The 12,957-nt window shown below is 42.3% G+C and overlaps 1 protein-coding gene across 1 annotated transcript; it reads left to right on the top strand.

The window, feature by feature from the left end:
• The first annotated feature begins 842 nt into the window (after window positions 1-842).
• On the top strand, window positions 843-1,910 carry LOC138580031 (nucleolar protein 58-like). The gene has a single exon (XM_069650263.1). It carries the CDS (start codon window positions 843-845, stop codon window positions 1,908-1,910), a length of 1,068 nt encoding a protein of 355 aa, XP_069506364.1.
• The last annotated feature ends 11,047 nt before the right edge of the window (window positions 1,911-12,957 follow it).

The following is a 12,957-nucleotide window of genomic DNA, read 5'->3' as shown; positions in this document are numbered from 1 at the left end:
CCGAGACAAAACCCAAAAATCCAATGCTTGAACAATAAGGAGGAAGTTACATTGACAGAAGAGCTTTCAAAGAGAAAACTATATTCGGCCCAAAAAATGTGATCGAAGAAACAAGAAAACCAAAACCAGAAATAACAATAATTGGGACAAAAAATAGCCATGAAATCATACAGAAACCTAATATCATCCGTGCAAGAAACCAAGAAGAAATACAACTGGCAGAGGCTTTCTTAAATTACAAAAACATGATTAGGCATAGAGAATTGAACCCAGACTTGAAATCTACTTGCCAGCAAAGAAAGGACGACACCTTGGTGGATGCTTTGCGACCACTTTTTTCGACTCCAAACAAAACTAAACTGGGACAAGAAACCATAAAAACAAAAGAAAAAAATTCACCGGGAAAAAAAACGGATTTACAAATTGTGATGTCAGCAGTGACCGTTGGCTTAGCACCATTCGGAAAATTATATGAAACCGTTAACGACACATTGAAGGACCATACCTCAATATTAGCATCTGTAAATTCGGTGCTGACTCACTTGGAAGGATACATTTTGGCTCTTGAATCATGGAAGGCAAATATAAGAAACCAAGGAACACAAACGGATACAACAGAACCAGAAAAATCCTACCCAGACTGAGGAAAGAACGATTTGTTTCAATTTAAGAAAAAAACAATGGATACTAGCACTCAAACTATTCAGGCTAAAAATACATGAGCCCAGCAACGAAAAAGTACCATTAGAAGCACTAGAAAAACACATCGAGAGATTAGCACCAAAGTGCAACAAAGATAAACCTAAGGGGGCACATGAGAAACAACCAGTACAAAAAAACACATGAACCCAAGAGACAAGCTGAGCGAAACTGAGACATCGATAAAAAGCAAAACGAAAGACGATCACTCAAAAATACCAGAATCGGAAAATCTCAACATACAACAGGTTCAGAAGAAAGTGGAAAAAACAACTAAAACAAATGAACTAATGACGAAATGGATAACTGTCACAGACAAAAAACCAACTAAGAAAGAGAAGAGCAACATCCAGAAGAATCAAAAAAGAGAATCTAATCCGGAGCTAGATGAGAGTATGATTGACATATCTAACAATAGCACTTATTCTATTGAAAACTCTGAGTCTGAAATACCTCGACCAACGGCAAAAAAAAGAAAGGTATCATTTGCGGAAAATGAACTCCCAACACAAAACCGAAAGGCAAATCAATATAAAATACAAACGAAAAGTTCAGAACAAAAAAAAGAAAATTTGGAGGATTTAAAACACAAAAAAGATCGGATCACCCCAGAAAGAAAAACGTTGTTCCGACTATCAAATATAAAGCTAAACAAACATGATCATAGACAAGGAGCCAACGAGGAAGCTCATCCAAAGAACATCAAAAGAAAATCTGAAAATGAGAGACAAGAAGAAAAAACAAAAAGAAGTGATAGACGACATCAACAAACTTACTTGACCCCCATAGGACAAAAGGGAAAGACAAGCGAGACAAGATCACAGAGAAGTTCGGTCACCGAGACATACGACAGCAGAAGAAGAGACAAACCTTCAGAAAGGAGAAACTGGTCTAATCAAAGACCTTTGGACCAGTCCTCACAGCAAAACCGAATCAGAAATTCGGCGATATTTACTCACAAGAGTAACTCGACACGAACACTAAAACTTGAAAGAAGAACCAGTTCGGAAGAAAAAATCGTTTTGAACAGACGAGCCATGATGAAACTCCTGGACAAACTCACAAATGGAGACCAAATCAGAAGCAAACACATAAATGTAGTAGAATTTGCACATAAAGGACAGACAGACAGCATTTTCTTACACATCACGTCCCAATCAGTAAAAAAACTCAAGCTTCAGTTGAAAAAAGAACTTCTGAACAGGGGTTAGCTCCTGCGAGAAACAACATTAGAAGAGAGAGGACATAAGAGCCAAAAAACGAACAGAATGTAACAGAGTCACAGCTACGAGGACAAAACAACCGAAAACGGTGATTGGATAAAGAACACCCCGAACAGAAAGTATGATCTGAAAGAAAAAAGAAAATACCCTCCAACCATGGATAAATATGAACATACGAAAGAAGCAGACAGAGAAGCAACCCGCAAACTTAAAGGTTCAAACTCGACACAAACTACAAGGGAAAAAGGAAAAGAAAAATTAAGAGAAGATCACCACATTAAAAGACACTAGAACGACGACGATGAGGACACAGAAAAAATCAAAACCAGAAAAATAATCGGCCCTATCAGGATGCAGGAGTCTACAGGAAAAGAAAAAACACACTGTGAGAGAAACAACCTCGACGTAGAACTGACAAGATCTAGCGGAAAAAAGTTCAAAAAGATGGGCATGGCTCCCCCAACCGTTAACACGCTACACTGGAAAATAGCAGTCAAAGGTTTCCCCTTCAGGTGGAGAATGGGAACAAGCAAAGATGGCAAATGCTCTATACAACAAAGAGCAAACAATCACTATCGGATCATGGAATACCAGAGGCTATATTCATCTTACAGAACATGGCGAGATAAACCTAGGTGGATTTGACCTATTAAGCCTACAAGAAACTTGGCAGCTGCAGCCTCATAGCATGGACGGCTATGAGGTCCAACTGTCTCCAGCCCACAAAGGCGAAAAAGGTCGCCCAACATCGGGCCTTCTAACGGCCGTCCGTACGGGCGGATCCCTCCGAATAGCCCATAACCTGGTATCAGACACACTAATCCAGGCGATTGTCCTGGAATGGGCAAAAGAAGAAGACGTAACAAGAAAAAAGAACAAAGATCTTACCCTGTTGTTGAACATTTATTGGAACCCGGCCATAATTCACACGTCCGTCTTCCTAAACGAGATAGAAAAAATATTAAGCTAGGAGTAAACAAGAACAACACATTGAAAAATGTGGATTACTGTCCGCTGCTTACTCCATATCTATGTCCCAGGCACGTGAGAAAAACAGGAAAAATCCACCTTCACAAATACAACGAGGAAATTCGCTCAAAGAAATCCAATTTACGAAAAACACTAAGAAAAGCCAAAAAATATCCTACACAGATAAATTTAGACTCCGCAAACAAACAAAAAAAAAAGTACAAATCGTGGCTCCAATCAAGCCGAAGAGAACTCTACCAAGAAGACACAGAGACCATGCTTAGAGTAGTCTGCAAAAGGAACTCGAACGACTTTTGGACTCTAATAAAGACCAACCTATCAGATCCAGCAAGAACTAGTACCAACAATGTCCCTGAAGACAGATGGTTAAAACACTTCACAAACTTATTTGAAGAACTAGAGCCATCAGAAAAAAGATCATTAAAATATGAGAAAAGTAAATGGATGGCATGCACGGAGGAGGAGATTCGAAAGAAAATCAGTAAACTGAATAACTCCCGTGCGCCAGGTCCGGACGGGATCACAAACCTCCATCTCAAACAGGAGGTGGAAACTTGGGCCCTGTTAATAGTAGAAATCTTCAGAAGATGCAGGAAAACACGATATATCCCAGCTACATGGAAAACAGCTAACATCGTTCCAATTTATAAAAAAGGTCTGAAAGACGACCCAAGAAACTACAGACCTATCGCCTTATTGGACGTGCTGGGTAAACTCTTCGGATCCCTGGTGCTGGACAAATTTTAAGACTGGCAGAAAGTGGCAAAGACAGCAGATCTACTGCAATCAGGCTTTGAAAAAAATCTAGGCACTGCGGTCAACATTATGATGATCAGTATCCTGAAGGCCAGAGTCTTCGAGGGCTACCCAACAATTTTCATAGCTTCGATCGACCTGGTACAAGCCTTCGTCCGTGTAAATAGGAGAAAACTATGGAAAAAATTGGAAAAACAAAGATGTCCATCTTCACTCCTCGAACCTATCAAAGTGCTATATAGCAATACCTCGATCAGAGTACGCCTGAATGAAGCGGGGTTATTGTAAGAAAGTATACAAACAGCAAGAGGAGTCACACAAGGATGCCCTCTGGCTCCGGCTCTCTATAAAGCATACATGGCAGACATAGTGGATGCAGAAATTGATACACGCTCCTTTCCTCCAAAAATAGGAGAGTCGGAAGTGACAAGACTGCTCTACGTGGACAACATCCTTCTGCTGGACCAACCACCAATTGGACTGCAGCGTCAACTAGACAGCCTCGTAAGCTACTTTTAGAAGAAGGATTTAGATCTGAATACAGCAAAAAGCAAAATTATGATCTTGGAAAAATCAACTAGGCCAACTAAAAGATCACAATGGTTTGCAAACTCAGAAAAGCTGGAGATAGTGAAAACTTTCACTTACTTAGGAGTGAAAATATCTCGCAGCCAAATAGAACTATCGATGCAAGAATACCTCATCCTAAAGATGAAAACATTGGCTGCACAAGCAATACTCTTGGAAAGGAAATTCTGAAAATTCACCATCCTCCCAGTACTAAAATTCTTCAAAGCCAAAGTCACTCCAGCATTAACTTACGGAGCAGAAGCGATGCCACATCTTCCTCCAACACTGTGGACAAAATTGGAAGGCGCTTTTTGGCGCAAAGTTTTACGACTACCCAATTCTACCCCAAAAGCAGTTATCCGAAGAGAACTATGTCTTCAATCACTGGAATCAGTGGTAGTCAGAAACGGTCTCCTATTCCTGGGAAAAATTCTAAGAACTCCTCGGCCTACTATTCTGGACATCATTTATCAAGAAATGACGAATCAAAAAAACACCATGATGACAAAATGGTACAAAAACCTACTAGACCAGTCAGAAAAAATTGGATGTTCAGAATGGGATATAGAACGTACCCCAGAGAAAATCAAGAAAAAACTAAAAATCCACGATTGGATTGAGACCTTTGAAAAAGCTGACAAGTACACACCACAGAGTCACCATACAATCAACACCCAAAGGCTGGACAAGACAAGGAACTACTTAAAACAATTCCCAGATAAACCACTGCGTACAATTTTCTTGAGAGCACGGCTGAATATTCTAAAGACGAAAGAAATGTTATACCTCAGAAAACAGGTTCAAGATAAAAACTGTCGATACTGTGACACTCTAGAAATCGAAACAGTGCGACACCTATTTCTTCACTGTTCGGGTACAAACAGTCTCAGAACGACCTATTTACGACCACATAGAATGAAACATCTTACCACCAGTGAAGAAGATTGGTGGAACATGCTAATGAGCGGAGAATCCACAACATTGACAGTAGCAACAGCCAAGTTCTTCGAAGGGTTAGAGTTGGAAGGAAAATCAAGTTGAGAACAAACAGAAAAACAGAAAAATTATGATTTTTAAAGAAACAAGCACAGAAAGGGGAGAATTTTAATCTCACAAAATCCTGGATTCACAATCACAACTGCCTTAAAATCGTAAGTCAGGAGAAAGATTTTGTAAAAATTGTAAAACAATTCAATGCAAAAAAAAAATTAAAAAAAAATTGAATTTATTGACAATACAGATCTATCCATAATTAGGCTCTGGATTCTTTGAGGAGTGGTGTTTAATACAATTTGGAGAGCCAAATTAGAACTTTCGGCTCTAGGCTTTATCATCTGCCAGGACATGCCTCCTCCTCAATAACATTACAGGTGTCGAATCACAAAGAAATCCCTTCGGATGATAGACGACCCTCATCTATGCAATCAATTGCTCCAGCATCTATACTCTCCAGGACCAGAACCAATGATGAACACAAACCTGCAGCCATAGCTTGCAACTGCAACAACCATCTCCCAACAATCCACTAAGTTGGGTTTGCCTAATAAATCACTGGAAAGCTGGAACACCCGAGGGTTTGCACATCTTTTGACTATCAGTGATAACCAATTAGACTTGTTCGATATAGTAGTATTACAAGAAACTTGGCTATCGGAGACTCCCTCTTGGGATGGTCACAATATCATCCTACTTCCAGCCAAGTTTGCCCTCGGAGGTAGACCAACTTCCTGATTAATGGTAGCAGTCAAACTCATCTCTGGCTTTACGATATTTCCTTGGGCCTCCCCAAATGACCATATGCAGCTAGTCAGAATTCAATCATCCATTTACAACATTGCCCTGATCAATATATACTGGAATCCGGTGAGAATACCCATGGATACCTTTTTCTGCGACCTAAAAAAACTTTACGAGCTTATGTATCAGTCAGAATCAATTACTCACTTGATCCTTACCACCAATATTAATTTACACTGCCCTCCAATGGTCAGCTTTTACCATATGGACGAAAACAGAGATGGACAGCCTTTATGGAAGAAAGAAATATGATCATGTCCAACGGGTCCCTCCCGGGTGACATTCCGCCCCATGGGGGGAGAAGAGGCCCCCTAGAAGCCATTATTGATTACATTTACGTTGACTGTAATCTATTTGCTCAAGCCGTCAGCTTTAAAATTATTAAACAAACCAACAGTGATCACGAAATGTTAACTCTGACATGGCCTAATTCTAGCATAAAAACCCACGTACCTAAGGCTAAATAACTAGGTAGTCTTACTATCAACAATGGCCGCAATCGCTTTCGATGGACAGCTCCTCTACTTTGCAACTTAAATAATTGCCTATTGCAAGAATATTTTTTCTCGACTCAAGAAGACCCTGGTAAAAAGTAGCAATATTCTGCCATTTTACAATTATTCAAAACCCATTCCTCCAGAACAGGAAAGAATATCCATTAAAATGTCCATGTCTATGGTTTACAAGTTAGGGAAAGAAAAACACAGTATCATAAAGAAAAGAGAGCAGTACATTTCTCTCCGAATGATTTACAATGTGATGCTCTGAAAAATATTAAATGTAGATATAAAAACTGACTATGTGGGTGAAAAGCTTTTCAATTCCAGAAATATGGTGAGACTATGCTGAAGGCAATTGCCCAGAAAAACTCAGCTCAGATCTGGTTACTCCTTTATCAAGCAAACTCAGCATCTCAAGACCCTTTACAAATGAACGGGTCTTTGAATGACAATGGATAGCCTACTCTAAACTCTCTATGCCTGTCCATTGTCTACCTCAGCATCTCTATTTCAGGACTTTTCTGGTGACCTTTCTCTTACCATTTCTGAAGATGACATCCTACACTTCATAGAGAAATCCAGCTAATCAAGAGCCCCAGGTCCGGATCCTGAAGCATGGGCCAAAACTCTGTTAAACATCTTTACACACATTATTCAGACCAAGTCTTTACCAGCATCATGGAGACACTTTTTAATAATACCACAGATTTTTGCCAGGTTTATTTTGAGAGAGTTTAATGAGTGGACTTTAAAAACGCAGCATTGAGAGCCTTTTCAGACTGGATTAATCACTGGACTAGGCACTGGCATAATTCTCTTGACGTTGGCCACCATAAAGCCTCATTGTGCTTTTATTATGCTAATATAATCACATACGCCACTTGACGAGCTGTAGCAACGTAGCAACGTGCTCCATGCACACCTCTGTACTAAGTCTGCACATCTATTACGAGCGTCCTGACTTTAATCAACTGAGCTGACTGCATATTTGAGTCCCTAATCGCTACCTATTCGCGGTTGCTTACCACCAAGTGATCGCACCATTTCAGTGCCTTATTTGCTTGCATTGCCTATGTCTGTTCTCATTGCCGCCCAGCCCATACCCTCCCATTGCATGACCACGGCACCGCTTTCATTTGCAGCTTGTTCGCCTGTGCTTGCCTTGAAATTACTATGCTGCCAACCCCATGCTCGCTTTTGAAATGATTGAGCTCTTCCTCAGAACCGCAACGTGGATCCACTTGTTAGCTCCATGATATATGCTACTTTGCCTGCCTGATACGCTCATTGTGTATTCCCTAATTTGCTGCGCCACACCTTGATCTATGCCTGCATATGTTGCACCGCTCCGCATAAGACATGTCCACATGATCTAAGCTAACTCCAGGGTACCTGCCTTACTCTGCCGTGCCTTTCAACTTGACATTTACCTGATCTGCCAATACTTGCTGCCAACACTAGAATGTCTTCTCTTCCTGAATTGTTGCACCGTTACAATTAGATCACGCTTCTTGCATTCTGCATTGTTCCCTGCCTAACATGCTAATGTATATACAAGCTTTGGTATTTGCTTTGCCTGTGTACCCTGATCTGATGCACCCCCATTGCTTGACTCTAAATAAGTAGACTTAACCTGTCTTAAACTCATTAGCCTGCATTGCTCGTACAGAGCACGCACTGCCTAGCCAAAAAGTGCCTGTAACGCTTACCTATAACTGCCTCACAGACCCTCTCTAATCTCGGTAACATGCTACCACGCTGGTCCTCCCAAAGGTCACTGCTCTCCTCATTACAAGTACTACTCTCAGTGTGGTCAATTACCAGGTCGTCACACCTACCACCTCCCAACTTAGCTGCACCTAGCTCCTTGCACACCTCATCCATGGCCACCTCTCACAGATCTCCTGATACCTACCAAAGTACTGCACCTCAATACTACAACATCTACCTCAACGATCCGGCCCTATGGCTCGACCATTTCGCCAAAAAACCCTCACCCAACCAACCATGTCCTATCACTCTTAGAAACCTAAGATTAGGATCTAGACTTATGGGTAAGAAGGGACACCCCATGTACCTGGGCCCATACCTCAAAACTCATACGCACAGCCCGCCTCCACAAACGGCCACCTCACCCACGCCCCATCACCCTCAAACCATCACAGCTTCATCAAGCAATGTTGGTTTAATTAAAGCTGCCCTGATTAACGCAAGATCCCTAGCTGCGCTCGCTCTGGACATTGCTGATCTTATCAAAACTCAGGAACTCGACTTCATCGCCATCTCCGAGACCTGGCTGCATGCGGCTTCCGGCCCGGCACTCTCATTGGCCATCCCCACTGATTACTCCATCATCAGATGTGATCGCACCTCGAGAGGTGGAGGAATTGCTTTCATCGCTAGAAACTCATTAGGACTTAGAACCATCCCAATCACTAAGGTGGAAACTGCAGAGTTACTCTCTGTCAAGCTCGGACTCTCAGTTAACCAAACGGCTACCATCCACCTAATATACAGACCCCCTGGTCCACCCACATCATTTGTGGATGATATCTCTACGTTAGTACTCAACAATGCTAAATCCAACTTCCAAACCATCATTCTTGGCGACCTCAATCTAGGACACCAAGACCCTAATGATCCTGCGGCCCTCGACCTAGCTAATACCTTAACAGATTTAGGTTTCACTCACCACATACAGGAACCCACCCACATTAAAGGGCGGTCCCTTGACTGGCTTAGTGACACCAATTGCAATATTAGCCTAATCTCCAACGCCCCTTGCTTGTGGTCTGACCACCATGTCATCACTTTCAGCATCGAAGCAGCCCCACCACCCAGGCCTTTGGTCATCCCAGCCACCCTCACTAGAAATAAAAAGAACATTACGACAGAAAAACTACTCCCCCTTATCCTTCCCACAATAAATAACGCTCCTGACACTTGCTCAGACCCCCAACCTAGCCGACATGTATAACCAGTCACTGCTTGCAGCCATCAACTCTATCGCCCCGCTCAAACTGGGGAAACTCAAACAACGAGCACACCTTAACTCGTGGTTTACTCCCCAGCTTAGAGTGTTACGCAAAGAGCAGAGTCACGCTGGAGAAGTCACCACTCCGACGCCCACAAGGACAGTCTTCTGATAACCACCCTTAACTATAAAGAAGCTGTACTCCAGGCAAAAAAAGATTCTTATAATAACCGCATTATGTCAGCCCAGTCCAATACTAAGGAACTCTTTAATATCCTTGAGGAACTCGAGACACCTGCAGCCCCCCCTGACTCTTGCTCCAAAGACAACACTTGGTGCACCAATATTCAGTCAGCACTCCTGGGTAAAATTGCTACCCTCCAATCTAAAATCAGGGAAAAACAGAAATCCCTACAGCTTGACCAACCACCGACCACACCTACACTTAATACACATTTAACCTATCCTCATGAACCTTTCTCCTTCTCCCCACTCACTACTCTCAAAGTAGAAAACATAAACAATTTAAAACCTTCCAATTGCCAAGGCGACCCCTGCCCAGCACCTATTATCAAGGAAGCATCTCATGAGCTAGCCCCGTTCATTACTGCATTCATAAATGCTGCTTTCAAGACGGGTATTGTCCCTGACAACCTAAAGGATGCATGGGTTATCCCACTCCTCAAAAAATCCTCCTGACCCTAATATCCCAACTAACTTCAGACCTATCACTACAGTCCCATTCCTGCTCAAGATCCTGGACCGCGCAGCCTACCTGCAGATTCAGGATTACCTCGAACTAAACAATCTCCTGGGCTTAAGACAATCAGGGTTCCGCCCTAAACATGGCACGGAGTCAGCTCTGATCGACTTGAAAACTCAGATGGAGTCACTGAAGGACAATGGGAAGCTAGCTCTTCTCCTTCTCCTCGATCTCTCTGTGGCTTTTGATCTGGTCAACCACCAAATACTCTGCCATCATCTCAAATCCGCAGCCCACTTCTCCGACTCTGCCAATGCCTGGATCTACTCATTCCTGAGCAATAGATCCATGAGGGTCTTCTCACCGCTGGCATCAGTGGATCCCTCCCCTATTCACTGTGGCGTTCCTCAAGGCTTATGTGTATCCCCTACGTTGTAGAACGTATTCACCAAGGCCCTCTTCGATGTGCTTGACTATCTGGGTGTCTCCTACACTAACTACGTGGATGACACCCAGATACTCATCCCTATCACAGGAGACTACACAGCTGACACCAAAGCCCTTAACGATGTTTACTCGGTCATCCAGGCCTGGATGGCACAGCACAAATTTTGCCTTAACGATGATAAGACTGAGCTCTTACTTTTAGGATCAAATCATCGGCTCAACAAACTAGACCAAACCTACAAGTCCTTCATTATTGACGGCAATGACAATAAAGTCTCCAAAGATAATAAGACGCTAGGGGTCTATCTTGACTCCTCGCTTTCTCTGAACAGACAAATAAATGCAGTTAGGTCAGCCTTGGCCTATACCTGCAAACTTATCACTGCCTGTAGACCCTTCCTAAATTCCACCAACTGTATCACACTCGCCAGAACTCTTGTTATGGCCAAAATCGACTACTGTAGTGCTCTCTACCTAGGGACCAGTCAGTCTAACCTTAATAAATTGCAAACTGTACAAAATAATCCCTTAAGGGCAGCCTTAAACATCCCGAGATGCTCTCATATCTCCTCCGTCAGATTGGACTTACGCTGGCTCCCGGTAAAACAGAGAATTGCCCTGAAAACCCTAGCTTTGGCTCACAAATGTCTGAGCAACAACACCCCGACTTACCTTTCCGCTCGCTTCTCACGCCACACCTCCACTCAACCTACCAGAGCAGCCCAAACTCACAGCCTCATTGTGCCTAGATGCAAACTCCAAAAAGCTGGTGGGGTGAGCTTCCCCGTTCTGGCCTCCAAACTCTGGAACACCTTGCCGACACCTATCAGAATTGAACCATCATTCCACTCCTTCAAGAACAATGCTATAACATGGCTGCTCTCCCAAGCCTCATGAGACCTTGACACAGTCCAGACTCCATGTGGGGTACAGGACTGAATATACATTTTCTCTCTGCTCTGTCCCTTTATTATACGCTGTTAATGGTACCCTTCGGTACATGTATATATGCTGTATATCTTCGTAACTCACTGTAACTACTGCTTTTTGTAACATGTTTAAGAGTATGTACATGTATATATGATGTATATTTTTGTAACTTCTGTAACTACTGCTTTTTGTAACATGTTGAAGAGTATGGCCCAGTTGCCCCTGGGCTTGGTTTTTTGCACTTATAAATCAAATCAAATCAAATCAAATTGTATAAAGACAAAACAAGCATTGTATTTAGCCTTCATAGACTTCCGGTCGGCCTTCGACTTCATCTCGAGACAGATGTTGAAGGAAAAGTGGATCCAGGCTAAATGCCCACCAACCATTATAAATCTAATTTACTTGCTGCATTCATCTACATCCATACAAGTCCACCTTACGCTTAATGGCCTCTCTGCCCACATATCTACTTTTAGAAGGCACAAGCAAGGCGGCATACTGGCCTCAGCACTTTTTAACTTTTTTATTCTAGACATGAAAGATAGATATGCTGGCATACTCTCAGATGCACCCAAATTGGGAGTCCAAGTGATCGCATGGTTACTCTATGAGGATGACCTTATCCTGCTGTCCCGAACCCCCAAAGGTCTCCGAAGACTACTTGACGAACTAGGTGCTTACCCTCAGAAAAACCAATTGCAAATCAACCTGTCTAAAACTTAAGTTATGCATTGTGTGAAATCACAATCTGTGATCAAAACTTTGAAGTGGACCTTACAGGCTGAACAGTTGCAAATGGTTCATCAATATACTTATCTTGGTATCAACATAAATGATCACTCTAATGACGACTGATATCTTGCAGACACCCATTTAAAATGAAACACAGACATCTCACAAGCAGAATTCATTTTGACCAAATATGGTCAATTTTCCTGTCTTCCTGCACTTATCGACTACAACCAGAAAGCTGTTCCTATCCTATTGTATGGCTCGGAGTGCAAAAAGATTCTACAGAAAGAATTCTGGGATAAACTCGAAAGCCATTTTTGGCGACAAGTTCTTCGACGCCCGGATTGTGTACCAGTGGCAATGATCCGTTTTGAATTAGGTTTAATATCTCTGAACTCAAGTTACTTGTGGAAATTATGCAGTCTCTATACGAAATACCTTATGGCTCCAAAAAATCAAACATTACTTGGATTATTAGCTTCCCATACATTTACCTCTACTCAGGACTTTGTTGTCACCTGACGATCTGCTGCCTTTAGTGCTCTATCTGCGGCTGACACTTCACTAGACCTTTTAATGAATAATCCATCATGGGCCAAATTGAAACTGTATGACTGTGATTGGATAAGCACA

The sequence above is a fragment of the Ambystoma mexicanum genome, chromosome 3p (assembly GCF_040938575.1).
Source record: "Ambystoma mexicanum isolate Mex_15411 chromosome 3p, UKY_AmexF1_1, whole genome shotgun sequence".
NCBI lineage: Eukaryota > Metazoa > Chordata > Amphibia > Caudata > Ambystomatidae > Ambystoma > Ambystoma mexicanum.
Note: the sequence above shows the minus strand (reverse complement) of the source record. Positions and strands in the feature narration are given on the sequence as shown.